At 40.7% G+C, this 22,382-nt stretch overlaps 1 protein-coding gene across 4 annotated transcripts in view; it reads left to right on the top strand.

Annotated features, from left to right (window-relative positions):
* Nucleotides 1-22,382, top strand: part of NUA (nuclear pore anchor) — a 101,228-nt gene that overhangs the window by 16,294 nt on the left and 62,552 nt on the right. For all 4 annotated transcript variants that reach the window (XM_087669327.1, XM_087669329.1, XM_087669328.1 and 1 more), the window contains 8 exons: nucleotides 6,707-6,796; nucleotides 6,902-6,979; nucleotides 7,165-7,298; nucleotides 7,400-7,511; nucleotides 7,591-7,683; nucleotides 10,447-10,495; nucleotides 10,614-10,717; nucleotides 10,808-10,876. In XM_087669327.1, the coding sequence (XP_087525453.1) occupies nucleotides 6,707-6,796; nucleotides 6,902-6,979; nucleotides 7,165-7,298; nucleotides 7,400-7,511; nucleotides 7,591-7,683; nucleotides 10,447-10,495; nucleotides 10,614-10,717; nucleotides 10,808-10,876 (729 nt within the window). The remainder of the gene's footprint in view (nucleotides 1-6,706; nucleotides 6,797-6,901; nucleotides 6,980-7,164; nucleotides 7,299-7,399; nucleotides 7,512-7,590; nucleotides 7,684-10,446; nucleotides 10,496-10,613; nucleotides 10,718-10,807; nucleotides 10,877-22,382) is intronic.

Here is a 22,382-nt window from a genome sequence, read left to right on the forward strand (position 1 = left end):
TGTATATAGATACATTGTATATGTGAATGTGCACATACATGTATGGCATGTGTCATGATAACAAATCATGGTAATCATGAAACATGTTTCACCAAGGATGAATGACAAAATACATTTTGCTAATGAAATATTTCGGTATACAGCGTTTCAGTTATCCATTTTAGTCCAAGGAAAAAACAATTTCTATCAAAATATTGCTGAGTGTGCTATTATTACTATCTTATGTGGTGTTCACTTGGGGCCTACCCTATTATGAGCACAACAAGTGCTCTTCAAGAGCAAGGAGATTGCTCTCACAACTTACAAGAGAAGAACTTGAAAGAGAAATGGAACTAGAACTTGATTGCAAGATAATTTGATTACAAGAGAATGTTCACAAGAGTGTGGCTTGATTACAAGACAAGACTCGATACAAGACAAGATTAGAATATGACAAGAATTGAAGAGGACTTACCTTGCAGGAGCTTTACAACTAGTGTTGGCAAGATTGAAGGGCTTGTAGCCAAAGACCCCTATTATTAATACAAGGAGGTTTCTAGATGATGACATCCTTGATGACATAAGTATCATTGATGTAAGTGACGACATGTTTATGTTGATGTAAGGCTCTTCTAAAACTTAAGGCTCTTCTAAAACTTTCCAAAGAATTATCTAGAAGCCTCTTAGAATTGTTTGCTACTTTCTTGAATCTTCTAGAATCGTCTACTAATTTCTAGAATCTTCTAGAATGTATTGGAATCTTCTAGAAACTTTATGAAACCAAGGGCTATACCAGCTTATATACCAACTAAGGGCTGTCCTTGCTTGAGTATTTGGTATAATCCAAAGGTGAAACATTTCATTCTGAAACGCAAAGTTTTAGGTATGAAATGTTTGACGGGTGGAATGTTTTGCAATCATCTTACAATGAACCATTGAAGATATGTAGTATTTTGAAATCAAAGCACAAATCTATGACACAAGGATAGAAGTCAAGATATCAAAATATGAAAGATAAAATGGCAGCACAAATGTATGGAGTCAAAGCTGAGTCCATCTTTTTCATGGCCATTTCTTACTTGAATGAAGAAACTAAAGAATTGTCTAGACTTCGGGCAAAAAAAAGAAGTTGAGGCCAAACTACCATGAGGTTACTAGATTTTGGCATGTGGCACATAATAAGCTAGTCACACGGGGAATGTTGGATAGTTGTATGCATAGCAACATGTGAAGAGCATTATGAAATTAGTACCACAAATTTTTTTGATTTTTCATTTGACATAAAATTCTAGTTATATTTCTAGTTATTTGAGGAAAAAGAGTGCGTTAAGTACTTGTGCGTGTGTCTTAAGTGCATGGTGGTTGTGGAAAGTACAATATGGTACGATATGATAAAATACGGTACTAAATGGTACCTTAATATCTTTGAAGGTATGGTATGATAAAAATACATTCCTCTATCCTAAAATCAATCTAAAACATAATTCTGTTTTGACAAAATAATTCAAAGAAGTTGTTTGAATCTCAAATAACATAATGCCATGTGAGAATCATATTAGTATAAGGAGCATTTAGCTCATCCTTGTTGGGTTTTACTCACGCCTACGCTCACACGAGAGTATCAATGATCCACACGTAGGGCATTGGGGCACTTTTTACTTTTTGTAAGAGAGGTTTTTTCCCCCAGTCACTTTTATTTTCATCTGTGTATTTATGTTACACATTTTAGTCACTTACTGCATAATACACACATTTGTGTGTGAATGCACTTTAAGTCACTTTCACAACCCTAAAGTCTAAGGGTTGTGCTTTGTACTTTGCACTTGATATTCTATTATGCAAACTGTCGTGCTCTAACCACTCCGTTTCTCTGTCAGTCGTGTTTACTTCTTTTTACTCCATTGCTGTACTTTGATCTTACATTTAGTATCAATGCTGTTTAGCCAGCTGTCTCTCTGCTCTCTTCACTCTCAGCTCGGCCCATGTGCTGCTCTTTCCTGTGGGGATCTTTGTTTTCAATGTGCCTTCTCTGTTTTCCTCGACCTCGCAAGCTGTCATGGCTGTTCAGTACAGCTAGAAACCGTGATTTTACATGCGCAGTCCAGAAAACGCTAATTTTACAAGCACAGTCCAAGAAACCCTAATCTTGCAAGAGCAGTCCACTGCTGCCACATCAGCACCTGCACAGTCCAGAATGCTCCAGCTCTGTTCCAGCCTGCCACATCAGCAGCCATGCAGCTGAGAAATGGTTCAGCTTGCTCTCGAGTTGCCACATCAGCATGTTTTCAGATTTGCGCAGTTGCTACATGTATATTTTATTATTTTAATCAGAATTTCAGAGCCAAAGCAAAGGGCATTTGCAAGAACAAGTCAATTTTTTCTTCAGCAAGTGCTTCAGTGCATGAATTGAAGAAATTGGCAGATATTTGGGTCAGAAAATTTGGGGTTTTTGTATTTTTGGTAGACATTGGCACATGTAATGTGTTTTTAGTCTGAAATTGAGTAAAGCTATGCACACTGGACAATCAAATTTTTGGGGCTTTTGCGTTTTTAGTGCTGCTGAGTACTCTTGTTGCCTTGGACAGCGTGTTTTTTACTGAAATCTGGAAAATTTCAGCACATTGAGGCAGTATTGATTAAATGTGACATGATTTGGTAGTTCTTTTGACTAAATTTGGTCAATTACAGCTTGGCATTTGCTGTAGTTTTTGGGAATTTGAAGATTCCAAGATCAACCAGCTTTTGTAATTGTTTTTTTTGAATTTGATAAGTGACATTTATCATTGCAGCTCATGGATAGAATGATGTCTTCACTTATGCTTCAAAAGAGGATAGATTGGATGGCAACAACTATTCTTTGTGGTCCTTTATGATGAAAAATGTCCTTGTTGCAAAAGGTCTTTGAGATTATGTTAGTGGGGAAGAAGTATGTCCTGGTAATTTGGCTGTTGCAACCCCTCCACAAGTAGGATGTCGTGGACAAAGGCAAGAGGGTGCAGCAGTAACCTCTCAAGAAGTAGCAGGACATGAATAAAGGCAAGAAGTTGCCGCACAGCCACCACCCCAAAGAACATTTGCTCAGAGGGCTTGGGACGCTGTTGTTGCAACTCTTGTTGGCAAATCAGTGCAATGTGCCAACAATGCATCTTATCTTGTTAGAGGTTTTGGAGAGATTGTTTTGAAAGCCATTGATGGCTCTACTCTTTGTTTGGGCGATGCTTTATATGGACCAGGGATAGAGAAGAATTTGTTGTTCATTTCTTCTTTTGCAAAATGTGGAATGCAGGTCACTTTTGATGATGACAAATGCATGGTTAAAGATAAGGAATTCTTGACTTTGGTGTGCAGTGGCACATTATGTCATGGACTTTATGATTTAGATGCTCACTCTGTTAATCAGTCAGTTTATTTGGCATCTATCCTTACTTTTGCTATGTCATAGGCAAAGTTATGGCATGCTCTTATGGGGTATATAAATTATGGCAATTTGAGTTTATGTAGCATACTTAGATGGTGGAAGGTTTACCTCTCTTGGAAAGACCACTTGAGTACATTTGTGAGGGATATATTTTGAAAAAAATGTATCAATTTTCTTTCCCTCGTGATGTTGCTTTCAGAGCTAAGGCCAGGTTGCAGATTGTACATTCAGATATATGTGGATCCATGTAGACAAAGTTATTGGGTGGACGTTTTTGCTGTGTTACCTTAATTGATGATTTTACACGTTTTTGTTGGGTTTTTTCATTGATTAAAAAGCAATAAGTGTAAGATGCATCTTTGGTGTTTATTGCACTTGTGAAAAATCAATTTGGCTCTAAGTTTAAGACTCTATGTTTAAACTGAGGGGGGCAATATATGTCTTTATTGTTGAATTTCTTCATAAAGCAAAAAGGTATTGCACATCAATTTACTACTACATATACTCCATAACAGAATGGGATTATAGAAAGGAAGAATCGGTCACTCATGGAGATAGCCAGATGTATGCTAAAAGCTAAGAAATTGTTACATATTTTTTGGATGGAAGCAATTATGTATGCTTGGCATGTTTTGAATAGGTGCCCTACTAAAGCATTGAAAATATTATGCCTTATGAGGCTTGGAACAACTGTAAACTTTTAGTTGGTTACTTTTGTACCTTTGGGTATCTTGTATACGCTCATATTTCCAAAGCGTTGGAAAAAAAGTTGGATAATAAGGTTGTCAAATGTATATTTGTGGGGTATAGTAGTGAAAGCAAAGGGTATAGATTGTGCAATTTTGTTTCCAAGAAAGTTTTTGTCAATAGAAAAAAAAATGTGCTGTTTGATGAAAAATCAAAATTCTCTCTCGTTGGTTATGACACATATCAAATTGCAACAGATGTGTTGGAAGGGTTGCTGTCCATTTCTTTTGATGATACAATTGGACCTTCTTTAAATGAACAAAATGTTCAACCAACCGCTTTATCAAATAATGCAGAAATTTAGCCTATGGCTGATCAAAATATTCAGCAAGATGTTGAACAACAGGTTGGGCATGTACATAATAAGAAAGCTATGCACATACCTAGATGTTATTTGCAGACTATGCAAGATAGTCATTTGAATGCTACTCTTGGTATTCGTTCTTGAAGATAAACATGTCTGTATGATTATGCTAATGCTATTGAGTTTGTTATGGCAGCAAACATGCATGATGATGATGATGAGCTTGATTCTTTTGGGGATGCACAATAGAGTGTGCATTGGATTTGCAGCAATGCAAGCTGAATATGATTCTATAATGAAAAATCAAACATGGGATTTAGTTATATTGCCTGTTGGGAAGAAAGCCATTGGCACTAAATGGGTTTATAAGACGAATTGAAATGAGGATTGATCCATTGATAAGCACAAAGCCAGGCTTGTGGCAAAAGGCTATACACAAAAGAAAGACATTGATTATGACGAGACATTTGCTCCTACATCTTGTATGACCACTATCGGGTGTATGGTTGCATTGGTTGCCCATTATGGTTGGATTGTGCCAACTTGACATTAAAACTGCATTTTTACATAGGGAACTCCAAGGAGAAGTGTATGTACAGCAACCCATTGGTTTTGCAGTTAAACGATCCGAACACCTAGTATGCAAGCAAAAAAAGGCCTTGTATGGTTTGAAACAAGCTCCACAAGCTTGGTACGCAAAAACCGATGTCTTCTTACTCAGCCAAGGTTTCATAAACAGCCCATTAGAGTCTTTTCTTTACGTATGCAAAGAGGGGGGATCCTTGCTAGTCATTAGTCTTTATATGGACGATCTTTTGCTCATAGGGGCACATGCTGATCAAATTTCAGTGTTTAAGAAAATTTTGCAGTAAACTTTTGATATGTTAGATTTGGGGCCTTTGCATTACTATTTGGGCATTTAGTTTATTCATGATGCTAGAGGTATTGGATTGTTTCAGTGTAGGTATATTGGTAAACTCCTTACGAGATTTGGCTTCCAAGATTGCAAGCTAGTAAGCACACTAATGGAGATTGGACTTAAGGTGTCTTTGCATGATGACGGTGATATGTTTGACATCCATACATATGCTCCAACGGTTGGCTATCTCATTTATTTATGCAACACAAGGCCAGATATTCAGTTTGCAATTTTAGCCTTTAGCAAATATATACATAGCCCACACATGTCACATTGGCAAGCGGTGAAGCGTGTTTTCGGTTATTTGCAAGGTATCAGGGATCTTGAATTTCTTTATGTGAAGGGAGGGGGTCTATTGGAATTAAATACTTACAGTGATTCAGATTGGTCTGCTGATTTTGATTCTCATCACTCTACCAGTGGTAATTGTTTCTTTCTTGGCTCTTCTTGCAATTCTTGGCTTAGCAAGAAACAATCCACTAATGTCACATTGTCTTGTAAAGCTGAGTACAAGGCAGCTTTCACTACTTCAGTTGAATGTGTATAGCTGAGACGCTTGTTGGCTGACCTTGATGTATTTGTCACGGAGCCTACTCCTTTGTTTATTGACAGTTAGAGTGCCATTGTAGTGGCATGGAACCTAGTGTTTCATGCATGGGCGAAACACATTTAGATTCAATATCACTTTATCAGAGGGAGGCTACATGTAGGGATATTAGCCTTGTCTACTATCCTACCAACAAGAATGTGGCAGACATCTTCACCAAAGCTCTTCCTCGCGATAAATTTGAAGCATTCCACAATGCTTTAAATTTGATCTCCTTTGGTGGATGATCCTTGTATGCTAATCACCTATCACTCCAGGGGGGTTTGTTGGGTTTTACTCATGTCTACGCTCACACGAGTGTCAGTGATCCGCATGTTCCTAGGACATTGGGACACTTTTTACTCTCCATAAGAGAGTTTTTTTCCTAGAGTCACATTTATTTTCATTTGTGTATTTACATTACACATTTTGGTCACTTACCGCACAATACACACATCTGTGTGTGAACACACTTTAAGCCACTTTCACAACCCTAAAGTCTAAGGGTTATACTTTGTACTTTGCACTTTGCACTTGAGACTCTTGTTGCCCCTCCACTGCACCCATAATCAAATATTTAAAAAGAAATGGTAGAGAGGGTGGCATTTGGTCCGTGTTGCTACGTTTGTCTTCAATTGTTTATTGTTTAGTGGGTTATGTGTGTGATGTGCTTATGAGAATAGTTGTGTTTTAATGCTCTGTTATATTTATTGATCTATGTAAGTAATCTATGAAGTTATTGAATATTCGAAGGCTACAAAGCTGGCCGAGCTATACAAACAAAGCGCAGAGGAGTGGTCAAAGAAGTCTGCTGACCTTGAAGGGGTTATAAAGGCACTTGAAGTAAGCAACTGAATCATTATCTGGCAATGTCTTGGAATACATGGAAGTTGATATCTATATCTTTGTACAAGCTCATTTAAACTGTATGTGTATCTCTTTGTACAGGTTCACTTAAACCAAGTTGAGGCTGAATCAAAAGAAAGACTGGAGCGAGAGAGAGAAGCCTGCAAAGCTTCTGAGAAGGTTAGTGCAAATTTCTATCTGAACAAAAAGAGTTGGATGAGTTTTCTGGTTGGTACTTCCATCAATTTTGTCACAAACATTTTTCTATTTGAGGAGAGGAATAATTTCTCAGTTCAATTTTTGGATTTGATTTCCATTCCTTCATTTGAGGACAGGAATAAGTTGCCTGCTTGTTTGTTTTCCAGAGTGCTACAGAATTGAAAGAAAAATTGGTGGAGCTTGAAAAAGAGGTAGAGTCCTATAAAAAGGAGAGAGAGCAGGATTCATTTTTAATGATCAGCACCTTTCCCAATGCCCTACCAAAACAGCTTGATGCAAGGTATGGATAAAAAGTAAGCAGTACCTTGTTCTGCTTGCTGCCTGGCCACAAAGACTGGTTTGTGCGCTTTAATATTGAGATTTTACTGTTTCTAATGCTAGTGATGAGCAAATGTCTTTGGAGCTACATGGTGAAGGAGCAATGCTTCCTTTGGTTCCCTCTGGAGTTTCTGGAACCACTCTTGCTGCAACTTTACTGCGAGATGGTTGGAGTGTAAGCATGAAGCTCTTTGAGAATTTTTGGATTGCCCTTTCAAGGGATTGTACTTAAATTTATATTGTTGTTGTGACAGATCACAAAAGTTTATGTAAAATATCAGGAGGCTGTTGATGCATGGCGCCATGAAAGACAGGAAAGAAAGCAAGCACAAGTTCTTCTTCAGCGGGTAGAATACAAGTCTCAATTTTTCTGTATCATTGCTTTGCACATGCTTTATTTTCCCTGTTCAAGCAGCGCATCATTGGATGTCTGCTGTAAATGCCAGATGTGTTGTTTTTAACTGATTTCTAAGATCTGTATATATTCTTTTGCATGATTAAGTTTACTTGAGGTTGCACATTGAGTGTATGGAAGTTCTACTAAGAGGAAATCTGTTTTGGTGCAAGTCTGCATCTAAATACAAAATTCAACTATGTGATATGCCATATCAGAACAACAAAACATGTAACCTATGGTCATATCGTCGGGCTACATTGTCTGCTCATACTGTCTCAGAGTATCCTAAATTGCGAGCTGTCTATGACAAGATAAGAAAGTCGCATCAGGCGCACCGGTCATGGTGTATGTTTGCCCACTGAATACTTGAACTTGTGTTTTCACATGCTTCTTGTCTATTCTCATTTCTGTTGATTCCTTTTGGGTGTTTGGAAATGAGAAAGATGAACATAGACTCGAATGGACTCCAGAGGGGAAAGCCTTTAGGGTTCTTGAATAAGATATCTTGCATGCAATATTGATGAAGAACCAAAAGTTTAAGATGGTAATGACGATAATGAAGAAGAGCAAATGGAGAATAATGCTAAAGAATACGAGGACAGTAAGGAGGACCTTCATGGGAACCTCACTAAGGGCAGCATGCAACATAAGGAGAACTTTCATGAGACCTCTATCCTTCAAGAGGGACATGGTTATGTAAATTTTGGTTTCTATGGTGATTTTTATTGATGATGCATATAAGCCCATAGGTGACTGGGATATGTACATGTTGGATAATGAAGATCCTTTACATCCATTTGACCATGATGACTATGAGGCCGATTATGAGAATGTTCATTACCCTTTCGATCTGGGGAATCATTGGGACGATTCTTCTTTCCCATTTGACCTGGGCATCATCATCGACAATTTTGGCAATTGTTTTCATGATGATGATCACTTTGATGGATTCACTTTTGATCCGGGAGGATTGCTATGGAAGAATGGCTGGACTTTTTGATCCCTTGACCTGCAAATATGATTGACAGCTTGTATGCATTGATTTATTTTTTTGGGTTTATGGGAGAAATAGTTGAAGAAGCACAAGCTCTTTGATTAATACAGCTTGCTGTATTAAAATTCATGTCATAAAAATAAATGGTCTGACATCAACAAAGTCAATATTTTATGCTCGAATGTGATGCTCCTAGGTCTATTCTTCGAAATGACACCTCGTTTGTTTGATTCGGAGCTATATTTCAGAAGTTATGACTCTTTTACTATGACAGCCCTTTCTTGGACAGCATGAGCAGCATGAGGAGTCATGAATTTCTTGGGCCATGCATTCTTCTTCAACTTGTGCCTTTGAGCTTTTGTGCTACATCCATTGTAGTATCTTCCCATTTGCAGCTTTGAGGATAAAGCTAATTGAAACAGGGAGGGTTTGTAATGAAGTAAATAAGGCCAATGATAGGCTAAAAGCCTTTGTAATAAGATTAGAGGACTAGGGCTTAAGGTTTGCTATAAATAGGCAGCCCTAGCTAAAGTTAGGGGCCTTTTGTCATTATGAACTTGGAAAACATGTAAGTTTTCTTGGCAGTTTCATTAGTTCATGTCTTTCACCTACATGGAGGTAAGTTTCCATGGCACTAGCTGGTTTAAGCATTTCTTTCATGTTTCTTTAGGTTAATACATTTCAGTTTCTTTTCCATGTCAATTCCTTGTTGATTCCATTAGATTAGGCAAATTTGATTCACTTAGAAGATCCCTTCTTTACAAATGAGCACCCCTAATAGCCAAATTCATTAGAAATGTTTTACCTATAAACTAGTATAACATAAAAAGTAACTTGAGGCACTCCTGAAAAGTGTTGTGGGACCACTACAATAGTGATTCGGCACCACAAAATAATGATATGGCAATATTAATGCAGTAGCGGGTTAAAAAGGTATGTCATTGAAGAAATTGCTGGAGGCCAGTCACCATCTTTTAGGTTACTGGTAGTCTCAGCCATGAGAACAAAATTGGACATAGTTGTGTGGGATTATAGAATCATACAAAATTGGGCATAGTTGGTGTGGTGTGTGGGATTATAGAATTGGCTGGATGTTACAGCCTTCTAATTACATATAGACTACACATGAGCTAAAGTATGTGCACCAGTTCATGTACATGTTGGCTGACTGCAAACCATCTCAGGTTGCATGCAGGGCAACAGGCCATGACTGGTGTCCACAATTGCCACGAAGGAAAGATGATGCTCTTCAATTTGCCCAAGGTTTTGGGTCTTCTTATGTTTTCCACATGGAATGTTGGGTTTGGATGCTTCCATTGGGTTTCTTATTATTTATCACATGTTGGTTCCATTAGAAATGTGGTGCTATTGTGAGTTGCCACTAAGGAAAGATGATGCTCTTCAATTTGCTGAAAGTTTTGGGTCTTCTTATGTTTTCCACATGGAATGTTGGGTTTGGATGCTTCCATTGGGCTTCTTATTATTTATCACATGTTGGTTCGATTAGAAATGTGGTGCTATTGTGAGTTGATGGTTCAGAGTGAATGATCTACTTGTGATTCTTATTCAAGAACGTTCGTTTTGCTTATAGTTTTGTTGTTTGGATAGGCAGCTCTTCTAGATGTAAGATAGTGTCACAGTGTACTAACATGCCTGCTTCTTGAGGCATTTGTAATGACATTATATTGATACTATATGCACTTTCATATTTTCTGTCAGGTGCTCCATGAAATAGAACAGAGGGCAGATCTTATCATGGATGAACGAGGTTTTGACTAGACTATAATTCCTCATATGTTTATGATTACATTGTGCTTGTTCTTGCGTCCTCTACATAGGTCTTACTGACTGTCAAGGCAGATACTAATGTGGGATTTAAAAACCAGCTAAGCATGCTCGAATGGTAGAGGCATATGCCATTATGGAGGACAGACTGCATTCATCTATCGAAGAGCAGAGCTTGTTAGAAAATACACTCACAGAATTGAAGGTCAGTCATTAAACTAGCTATATGCCATGCGTGATTCTTTATTTGCTTTCTATGAAATGCATACTGATTAATAGTTAGTTTTCTTCGCAGGCTGAGCTGAGGAAAAGAGAGCGTGATCTGGCAATTACAAACAAAGAGTCTTCTGATCTCCAAATGCAGGTGTGCTGTGAAATACTTATATTTAACACACCCTTTTTTGGGTAAAATACCAAATTTATATATCAATGTGCAATATACAAAGTCGCCAATACTGTAATATTGCAGGCAATAGGGATCAGAAACACTTGTTAAAAAGATGTAACCAAGATAGACGTAAATCTCTAGTAGCTACACTACCATAGAGATTGGTGCAAAGATATTCTAAAGTAGGGGTAGCCATTTACAATGATGCGCTTAAATGCCAGCACATTGTGGAGTTTCCAAATAGTTCATAAAGCCCAAAGGAGAACCCAAAGGGAAAAGGTTACAGAGGGCTGTTATGTAGATGGAAAGGAACCAAAAAGATAAAAAAGCTTGTGATATGTGAAATGAGGGGATCAAGCTTGTGAGAGAATCACATATTGAAATTGGTTTATGACTCACATAAAGCGGTAGTTCCTTCAATTAACACCTGGTCTTTTCACACACACATACACAAACAGAGACCTCACTGCCTCGCTCAACACCAAATTGGCCCCGAAGACGGGCGCCCCTCTTGGTATTTCTTTGTCAATTAAAAGATGGAAAGTTACAAAAATGAAATGTTCCAAAATACATAACTTGTTAAGAGTTGGTTTCGTCTTTTCTGAGTAAATCCCAGCTGCATAAGGACAGTACAGCATGACCAGAACAACATCCCTTTTAGGATAGCACTTTCTGTGATCATAACTCAATGATTCATGCGTAGAATTGCAATCTGCTGAACTTTGTATTTACTGTTTTTACTGTCCGGCAAATCTAGAGCAACATCCCTTTTAGGAAAGCATTTTTTGTGACCATAACCCAATGATTCATGTGTAGAATTGCAGTTTGCAAAACTCTATATTTACTGTTCTTACTGTCCAACATATCCAGAACAACCACCCTTTTAGGAAAGCATTTTCTGTGACCATAACCCAATGATTCATGTGCAGAATGGAAGTCTGAAGAACTTTGTATTTACTGTTCTTACTGTCCAGCATTTCCAGAACAACATCCCTTTTAGGCTGGCATCATTCCAGCAGTAGAACAGTTCCACAAACAACACTAAATCAGAGTTGAAAGATCCTGTTCTTGTGTGGCATGGTCATCACTTTTTTTAGTTCTTGCATTGGACAAGCCAACAGCTGCTCCTTTGCGAATAGAGAGAGAGAGTTGACCAGAGGGAGTGAGCTCTACCTTTGTACATGAGCCAGAGACGAAGTACTCTCCATAGCTGATGTACTTGTAGCAATCTGCCCTCAGCTTCTCAAAACTTCATTCTCCGATCTACCCCTCATGCCTATTACCTTTTTTTTAACGTTCTCTCACACACACTCTCTTTTGGGAATTTGTACCACATGGTATACATGTAACAATTTTCCCGTTTAGACCTTCCAGTCTAAAATTCTCCATGATCGGTGCAAAATTTGACCTCGGTACAAACCAGAGAATAAATTATCGTGCAAAAAAGAAGATAATGACGTGAACAGATTCTGAGGTGAAAAAATAGTAACTCCCTAAATTTTAGGGATGGTGACCCCAGCATTCCTCAACTTGTTCTGAGCAACTTTTATCATTGCAACCACATCAAAAAGTGTAATGTGGCTTAGTTACAGTGACTTTTATTCTGTGGGAATTCTCACATGTGTATCTTTTGTCTTGGCCAGGCTGATTATCCTACACCATCTCCAGTGGCTAAGCATACAGTCCCAAACCATTGGCATTCTATTCATCAGTGTCCATTTAATATGGAAGCAGTTCGACAAACCATTAGTCCAATTCGTCCTAATGGTTGCCTTTCTGGCCATGCAAAGATCTCGGCTTAATCCAAACGAACTCTGGGGGTAAATAGCAACAAGAACTAAAGAAAAGAAAAATAAAATATTTATATAAGTAAATAAGGAAAGCAATTGTAAAAAGTATTATCACCTAGTGATATACCCCTCTCTTGAAAGAAGCAAGTGACCTCGATTGCATGCCACACATGCTAATGGATGATACATGATGATAACAAGATTCTCTATGTTATTAGTGCCATCGCATGTATCACTTGCTAAAAGATGACACAGGGCGATGGTAGGAGTTTTTCCACTACCATTTGTGTAATTGCAAGTTCAAGTCTCACATAGGTGGAGAATCACATCCTATATCCAACTATGATTACTAGGAACCTTTTTAATATACATGTTTCCGAATGCAACACATGGCGATAGCACGAATCCCTGAACTATTAGTGTCACAACATGTATAATCATTCAAGTGAAGTGTAATAAATACAACCTTAAAGCATTGAGATTTCATTCAAGGATACACACGTTAATGCTAAGTGTAAACCATACATTGTGCATTATTTACTGAGGTGTGGTATTCAATTGTACAATAGAGAATGTACATTGCTTCAAAAAGCATTCTAAGTCACTGTAGATTCCAGTAAGAAAGCTTCTTAGTAAAGTTACAATAACTGAGGTGAATCTATCAATTCAACCTCTTCCATCCATTTGGCTTCCATTGGTGAATAGTTTTTGAACTTCACAAAAAATATTCTTATAACTCTACCTTTCACTTTCCTATTCTTATGTGCTAGGATTTGCTTAGGAACTAGAATCTCATATAATTCCTCTACTTCAGGCTGTTTCTCTTGAACCATATCTTCTGGCACTTCACCAATAAAAGGCCTCAATAGGCTTACATGGAATGCATTATGAATTTTCCAATTGTCTGGCAATTTCAGCCTATATGCCACGTCATTGATATTCTTTGAGACTTGAAAAGGGCCATAGTAACGCATACTTGTCAGAGTGCAACGATGCGGAAGCGTAGAACATAGATTGAGAGAAAGTGAACGCAGAGAAGAGAGAGAGATGAAAGGAGACAATGTAAACGTAGAAAATCTGCAGTGTAGTATGCTGTATAAGAGTGTAGAAATATACACGGGGGCAGAGGAAATATCTGCGTATGTCTTTGACTTGATGACTTCGATCTCCGTCAGCCCAAGCACAATCTGTCTCAGCCAACAGATCTCAAGATGAAAATCTGAAATGAATGACTGTTGGAGTATGCCACAAACCGGTTATAAATAGGCAGAAAAAATGGGAAATAACAGCACTAGGTCGGCTGCATCAAATGCAGCTGATTGTAATAAAACTGTCCGATTGTAGGCTGCCACGTGGCACTTGTGCAGTTTGCTGACGTGGCACTTCCGTACTTTGCTGCTGACGTGGTTGCTGACGTGGCATTGCCATACTCCGTTGTCCACCAACTGTCTAGGAAATCACTGTCTAACACCTCCTCTCAGATCTTGGACTGGTCAAAAGATTGAGGGATCTCGAATACTGCCGAAGAAGAGCCTGGGGAAGCGCCTTCGTAAACAAATCTGCAAGATTATCCTTCGTCTTGCAATACTCCATATCAATGGTCCCATCCAGAAGCTTCTCTTGAGTAAAGTGATACTGGATCTCAATGTGCTTCGTTTGGGCATGGAATACAAGATTCCGTACCAAGGCAATGCAACTCTCATTGTCGCACCGCAAAAGAGTAGGACGAGTCTGGGGGCAGCCAAGCTCCTCCAACAATCTCCGAAGCCACACAACCTCACTTGTGGTGGAAGATGCAGCCCAATACTCCGCCTCAGTAGAAGAAAGGGCTACCGTGGGTTGCTTCCCCTCTCAGATCCTGGACTGGTCAAAAGACTGAGGGATCTGGAATACTGCCGAAGAAGAGCTTGGAGAAGCGCCTTCGTAAACAAATCTGCAAGATTATCCTTCGTCTTGCAATACTCCATATCAATGGTCCCATCCAGAAGCTTCTCTCGAATGAAGTGATATTGGATCTCAATGTGCTTTGTCCGGGCATGGAATACAAGATTCTGTACCAAGGCAATGTAACTCTCATTGTCACACTGCAAAAGAGTAGGACAAGTTTGGGGGCAGCCAAGCTCCTCCAACAATCTTCAAAGCCATACAACCTCACATGTGGTGGAAGACGCAGCCCGATACTCCGCCTTAGTAAAAGAAAGGGCTACCGTGGGTTGCTTCTTGCTACTCCAAGAGATAACACCTGTAACCAAGGTAAAACAATAGCTTGTAGTAGACCGTCGATGGTCGACATCGCGAGCCCAATCCGAGTCACTCCAATCGGCAAGAACCAGATCGAAAGCCTCTGTACCTACGTGATAAGGAATCCCTAAGTTAGAGGTCCCCCTCAAATACTGAAGAATCCTCAGGGCAGCTTGTCAATGCACCTGTTTGGGTTCAGCCATGAACCCTGCCAAAAGATCCATAGCAAAACAAAGATCAACACGAGTGTTGAGAAGCCAAATCAAGGATCCAATCAACTGATGGTAGCATGAAGCATCCATCACGAGAGAATCTGAGTGTGAAGTGGCCTTCCAATTCGGATCCATAGGAGTAGTAATGGGCCAATAAGTCTCCATCTCAAAAGTCACCAAGAGCTCTTCAATGTACCTCTGTTGAGAGATAAAAATCGCCCTTTGAGATTGATAGATCTCGTGACACAAGAAGAAATAAAGAAGCCCCAAATCCGTCATCTCGAATGTCTGATGTAAAGTTGTCTTGGTCTTTCAGACCTTTTGTGCATGATCCCCTGTCAGAATCAAATCATCAACATACAACACAAACAATACACGACCAACCTCGGAAGTGTGCACATAAAGCTGCAGATCAGCCTTGGAGCGCCGATATCCCAACTTCCGCTGAAGAAACGAGTCAATCTTCTCGTTCCATGCACGGGGAGCTTGCTTGAGGCCATACAAGGCCTTCTTCAACTTGCAAACTTTCCCATCCGGGGATCCAAAGCCAGGAGGCTCCTCAACATAGATCTCCTCCTGCAAGTCACCATTCAGAAAGGCGGACTTCACATCCAACTGATAGACATGCCATCTCCTATGGCCAGCCAAGGCAAGAACAGCTCGAATAGTCGCCATACGAGCAGTGGGGACAAAAGTATCATGGAAATCAATGCTTGGGCGCTAAGCAAAATCTTTAGCAACAAGGCGAGCCTTGTGCTTATCCAAGGAACCATTGCTAAGGTACTTGGTCTTGAAGACCCACTTGACACTAATCACCTTCTTGTGAGAAGGACGAGGCACAAGACCAAGTGCCATTTCTCTCAATAGCCTCCAACTCGGCTTCCATGGCCTTCTGCCAATGATTAGACTGCAAAGCCTCCTTCACGGAAGTGGGCTCACGATCTTGTATAACACGGGTCAGCAAACAATAGTTGGAGCAAACAAGCTCCGAAGAACGTGTCTGGTTCCTTCGTGACCTCCGCGGTCCATCCTGCGGTTCCCACTCCTCAGGGAGCCCCTCAATCCCTGAATCTCGGAGTGTGTCACGGGCCCAAGAAGGAGGAGGACGAACCTCTCCCCGTTGCTCTTCATCTGCTGAAGACTTGGGTACATCCACCGGCGGAAGCTCGTGGGGGGAGGCGGCAGTGAAAGAGAAGACTTTGAATCAGAAGAAGAATCTCCACCAAAAGACTCTGGCTCCAAAGCAACTATCTCAAGAGCCCAACTCTCCCCTGGATCTCCAAGGAGAGGGTGCTCCCCACCTCTCTCTGTGGTCGGAACTGCCACGAACCGCACATCTCGGCTCGTGTAGACATTCCGTTTGACGGGATTAAACATGCGATAACCTTGGGACTGGGAGCTATAGCCAACAAAAACCTGTCGTCGGGAAGCTGTGTTGAACTTATCACGCTGCGTCTTCGGAATGTGCACATAAGCGTCACACCCAAAGATCCTGAAATAAGAGACATCAGGCTTAGTCCCGAAGTAAGCCTCAAAAGGTGTCATCTATTCAATGACAGAAGTGGGAGATTGATTGAAGATGTGAACTGTGGTAGCCACTGCCTCGGCTCACAGAAACTGAGGTGTCTGTCGGTGCTCCATCATGGTGCATGCCATCTCGATTACACTTCGGTTCTTCCGCTCCAAACTGCCATTCTTTTGGGGAGTGTTGGTGTCCAATGCCCCTATCTGCACAAAAACGAGCAAACTCATTAGACATAAATTCACCTCCCTTGTCTGAACTCAAGGTCTTTAGTCGCCAGCCAAAACGGTTCTCTTCAAAGAGAAGCCAATCCTTGAAGTGAGAGAAAGCCTTCGACTTTAAAGTCAAGAAATAGGCCCAAGTTATCCTGGTGTAGTCATCTACGATCAACATGAAGTACAAGCTCCCCTTGAGGGACTCGGTCCTCATTGGGTCACAAAGATCCGTAGATACAAGCTTCAAGGGTGAAGTAGACTGTCTAGAAGCTTTTTTGGGAATCGCATCCTGATGCAGCTTTCCACGAATGCAGGAGACACATGGCTGATGGTTCACCACTATGTCCGGCAATCCTCGGACAAACGACCCTCGTGATGCCTTCCGAAGGTACTCGTAGTTTAGGTGGCCAAACCGAGCATGCCAAAGCTCGAACTGTGTCTGAGAAGTAAGAAGAAGAGAGGTAAGAGCTGGGAAAGACTTCAACTTGTAGATGCCATCCTCCTCATACCTTGCAAAGAGAACCTTCCTCGATCCACGATCAAGCACGCGAACAGTATCACTGTCAAACTCCACCAAGAGACCAAGAGCACAAATCTTATGGACCGAAAGCAAATGATATCCCAAGCTTGGCACGTGCAACACCTCGGAAGTGTGGGTACCACCATATCCATCTGGAATAAGCTGTATCTCACCCTGTGTAGCAATAGACTCAGAAGAGCTATCTCTAATGAGAATCTGCCCACGCGAAGGTCGCAAATGGGAAACACCATCGGAGGAAGGAGTCATGTGGCGTGAGGCACCACTGTCCACAATCCACTCTCGAGTCTGGGGAGCTGTCATTGCAGCATTAGAAGTCTTCGATGTAGAGTCCTCAATGACTACTAAGTGTAGAAAAGCAGCTGATGAGGGTGCAACACCTCGGAAGTGTGGGTACCACCATATCCCAAGCCTGGCACATGCAACACCTCGGAAGTGTGGGTACCACCATATCCATCTGAAATAAGCCGCATCTCACGCCACGTAGCAATAGACATAGAAGAGCTATCTTCAATGAGAATCTGCCCACGAGAAGGTCGCAAATGGGCAACACCATCGAAAGAAGGAGTCATGTGGTGTGAGGCACCACTGTCCACAATCCACTCTCGAGCTTGGGGAGCTGTCATCGCAGCATCAGAAGTCTTCGATGTAGAGTCCTCAATGACTACTAAGTGTAGAAAAGCAGCTGATGAGGGTGCAGCCACCGCTCGAAAATCCTTTGTGTCCTTCTCCTTGGTGTCCTTGTCTTTGTCGGGGCAATCCTTCTTCCAGTGACCTATCTTACCACAAATATGGCAAGTCTATTCCTTTTCCTTGTCCTTCTTGGATTTGTTGTCCTCCTTCTTCTTCTTTTGGTCCTTCCCCTTCTTTTGAGAGGCTTGACCAACTAATGCCTCCGATTTGGAAGCATTCTGTCCCTTCAACTGTTCCTCTTGGTCCAAGACCATAGGAATCAACTCTTCCCACCGAAGAGTCGACTCCCGCCCTGATGCAATAAGGGCGGAATAAAAAATATCGAATCGTGGCGGCAATTGGGACAGTAATGTGATCACCATGTCTTCGGAGGAAATAGGCTTGCCCGCATTTTGAACTTGCATCTGAAGCTGCCGAAGCTTGTTGATGTGTTCCCAAGGCGAAGAAGACTTATTCACGGACAAGGTCCGCATCTATACCTCCAAAGAAACCCCCTTGATCAGGGTCATCCGGTTGTACATTTGGTCGAGCTCCAGCCATATCTCACGAGTCACTGTCAAGTGCTCGATGTGAGCTATCACGACTGTGGTGCAAGACAGAAATAGAAAAGATCGAATCCTGGCATTTAGTTTGTCCCAATGAGACTGGGCCTTGGTCAACTCCGTATGAGCATTGGAAGAGAGTTTGGACTCATCCCTCACCGAGGGTCTGTTAATCTCCTCCATCACCAGTTTTGCCAAATCATAAGACTCCGAAATGGCCAACATCATCACCCGCCAGATGTGGTAATTGTCACCAAGCTTTTGATCTGATGGAAGAGCTGGTAGGATAGGCACCTTCTTGTCCATTATTGCTTGGAATTCCAAATCAGTCTTTGTAGACATGTTAACTTGCAATACTTGCACAAATTCAAAATCAGCCCCCTTTGATTGTGTAAACGCAGCCTTCTAGGGCTGGTCCCTCCGCTTCCCAAACCTTTTTCACCCACCGGAGGTGATGAAAAAGTAAATCTGCAATGGAAGGCCTCAAACGCAGCCTTCCTCCCCTTCGAACAGCAATAACCTGCAACAAATTCACCGATTAGACCCCTTTCCCGCATGCCCATGCTTGCTTCAAACTTGATCCGATGCGCAGCCCTCCCGCTCGCCCTTGAATCCTGGAAATGCAGCCTTGTGTTGCGCTTAAATCTCCTCTTCAGATAGGTTCAGCCCTCAGTCAGTCCATCTTCACCGTTTTGATACCATGTCAGAGTGCAGCGATGCGGAAGCGTAGGACATAGACTGAGAGAGAGTGAACACAGAGAGGAGAGAGAGAGAAAAGGAGACAGTGTAAACACAAAATCTGCAGTGTAGCATGCTGTATAAGAGTGCAGAAATATACACGGGGGCAGAGGAAATATCTGCGTATGTCTTCGACTTGATGACCTGGATCTCCATCAGCCCGAGCACAATCTGTCTCAGCCAACAGATCTCAAGATCAGAATTTGAAATGAATGACTGCTGGAGTGTGCCACAAACTGGCTATAAATAGCCAGAAAAAATAGGAAATAACAGCACCAGGTCGGCTGCATTAAATGCAGTCGACTGCAGTAAAACTATCCGACTGCAGGCTGCCATGTGCACCTGTGCAGTCTGCTGATGTGGCACTGCCGTACTCCGCTGTCCACCAACTATCCACGAAATGACTATCTAACAATACTTAGCTTTGCAAACAAATGTTCCTTGCCCTTCTGTTTTCTCAACCGTGCCTTTTCAAAACGCAATAAGGCCTAATCATCCTTTTTGAACAAGAGTTCTCGACGATGACTATCAGCAGCTCTTTTCTGTTTAGCTTGACTTTTCTAAGGCATACTTGACCTTTTTATATTCTTCTTCCCAATCTTTTACATAAAGATCTGCTTCAAAAATGTTATCTTTTGTCTGCAAAATGGGAGGCAATTTCTTTCCACCTTCCACAATCTCAAAAGGTGCTTTGCCATAGATGAGTGCACTGTATTATTGTATGCATACTCAACCAATGGCAAGTAGTGTTCCCAAGAAGTCTTATGATTTGAAACATAGCACTTCAGTAGATCTAAAAGAGTCGAATTTTCTTCTTCAGACTGCCCATCAGTTTGTGGATGGAAAAAAGATGAAAATTTCAGTGTAGTGCCCATGTTTTCAAATAATGCTTTCCAAAACAAGCTAGTCATTATTGGGTCTTTATCACTAACAATTGACCGTGACATTGCATGGTACTTGAAGATATTATACATAAATAACTTTACCATGCGTTCTAACTCAACCTTTTTCCTTATAGGAATGAAATGTGCTTGTTTGCTAAATCTGCAAATGATGGTCCAAATTCCATCATTCCCTAAAGAGGTTCTTGGAAGATCAAAAATGAAATCCATGGCAATACTTTCCCATGGCCTTTCTGGAATAGGCAGTGGTTGCAATAACCTTGGTGCATTTTGTCTATCAAATTTGACCTTTTGACATACAAGGCAAGATCTGACGAATGCATTAACATTAGATCTCATGGCTGGCCAATAGAAGAAAGTGTCTACTGCTTTGATTGTAGCATCTATACCACGATGTCCTGCATACGGTGAAGCATGAATTTCTAATAAAATTTTTGGCCTTAGCTGTTTTGTAATGCATAGTCTTCCATGCATCATGATAAAGTCTTCTTTGAACACATAATGATCATGATGTTGGCCATTGATCAACTGTTCATAGATTTCAGAGAAATCTTTGTCATTTGCATACTGCTCTTTCATATCATCCAATTCATGGTGATAAGAAATTGAAATAGCTGACAGCTGTGGTTTGCGAGATAAAGCATTTGCAACTACATTCTTCTTGCCTTCCACATGCACTATCTGAAGATGAAACATAGATAGGAAATTTGCCCAATGCATGTGTTTCTCTGACAATTTAGCCTGTGTGAATCTAAGTGTTTGATGATCTGTTTGCACTACAAAATCAGCACCAAGCAAATATTGCTTCCAACGAGAAAGTGTATGGATCACAACCGATAACTCTTTCTCATAAATTTGGTAAGTTCTTTCAACGGACAGAGAGTACTCTACTCTCGTATGCCACAACTCGATCATTCTGCATTAATACAACACCAATGCTATTTCCACATGCATCACATTGCACTACAAATGGCTTAGACAGACATAGCAAAATAAGTACTGGATTTGTAGTCATTTTTCCCTTCAAACATCTAAATGCTGATTTCTCTTTGTCAGTCCATTGCCATTTGACATCCTTCTTTTCAAGTGCATGGAAAAGAGAAGCAATCTCTGCAAAGTGTCTTACAAATCTTTTGTAGTAAGAGCATAGGCCAAGGAAATTGCGGACATCATGAACGGTTTTCACGTTTGGCCAAGAGACAATTGCTTCTATCTGTGCAGGATCCATCTTCACACCATCTTTAGAAACTATGTGCCCAAGAAAGTGAATCTCTTCCAAAAAGAATTCACTCTTCTTGCCATTAATGAGCAATCTGTTATACTTAAGCTCATTAAAGACTGTAACTAAGTGTTTTCTATGCTCCCCTTTATTCTTTGAAAAGATAATCATATCATCAAAGAATGTGCCAAACGAAACTTCGATAGGACGGAAAATTCAATCCATCACCTGTTAAACGTGGCAGGAGCATTGGTCAATCCAAACGACATGACTAAAAACTCATAGAGACCAAATGTTGTTCTATTAGCAGTCTTATGGATATCCTCTAGCCTGATTTTGATCTGATGGTATCCACTTTTCAAATCTATCTCGCTAAACATTCATGCTCCCTGTAATCGATCAAGAATTCCATCTATCCTCGGAATCCGAAACCTATTCTTGATCGTGTTCTTATTCAAGGCTCTGTAGTCAATACACATTCGCCAAAAGCCGTCCTTATTTTAAACTAGCAACACAGGTGAACAAAACGGGAAACTATTGGGGTGAATTAGTCCTTTCTCTAAATGCTAATTAAGCAGAAATATGATTTTTCATTACAGAAGTAATTACAGAAGCAGAAACAACTGGGACAGCCTCTCCTTTAAGCTTCACATCTAACACATGAGTCTGGTCCCTATATACAAGAGTAATCGTTCTGTTGTAAGTATCCAAGATAACATGCTTCTTGTGGCACCATGGAATACCCAACAGAACATCACAACCCTCTAAAGGCATAATATGGAACTCCTCTGTGTCCACATAGCTTTGAATGTGCATACAGAGTTTGCCAAGAATGGGGGTGATAGGTTCAGTATGTCTTGGGCATGCCGA

The sequence above is a fragment of the Lygodium microphyllum genome, chromosome 27 (genome assembly GCF_053477565.2).
Source record: "Lygodium microphyllum isolate KBCC chromosome 27, Lygodium_microphyllum_v1.1.10, whole genome shotgun sequence".
Lineage (NCBI taxonomy): Eukaryota > Viridiplantae > Streptophyta > Polypodiopsida > Schizaeales > Lygodiaceae > Lygodium > Lygodium microphyllum.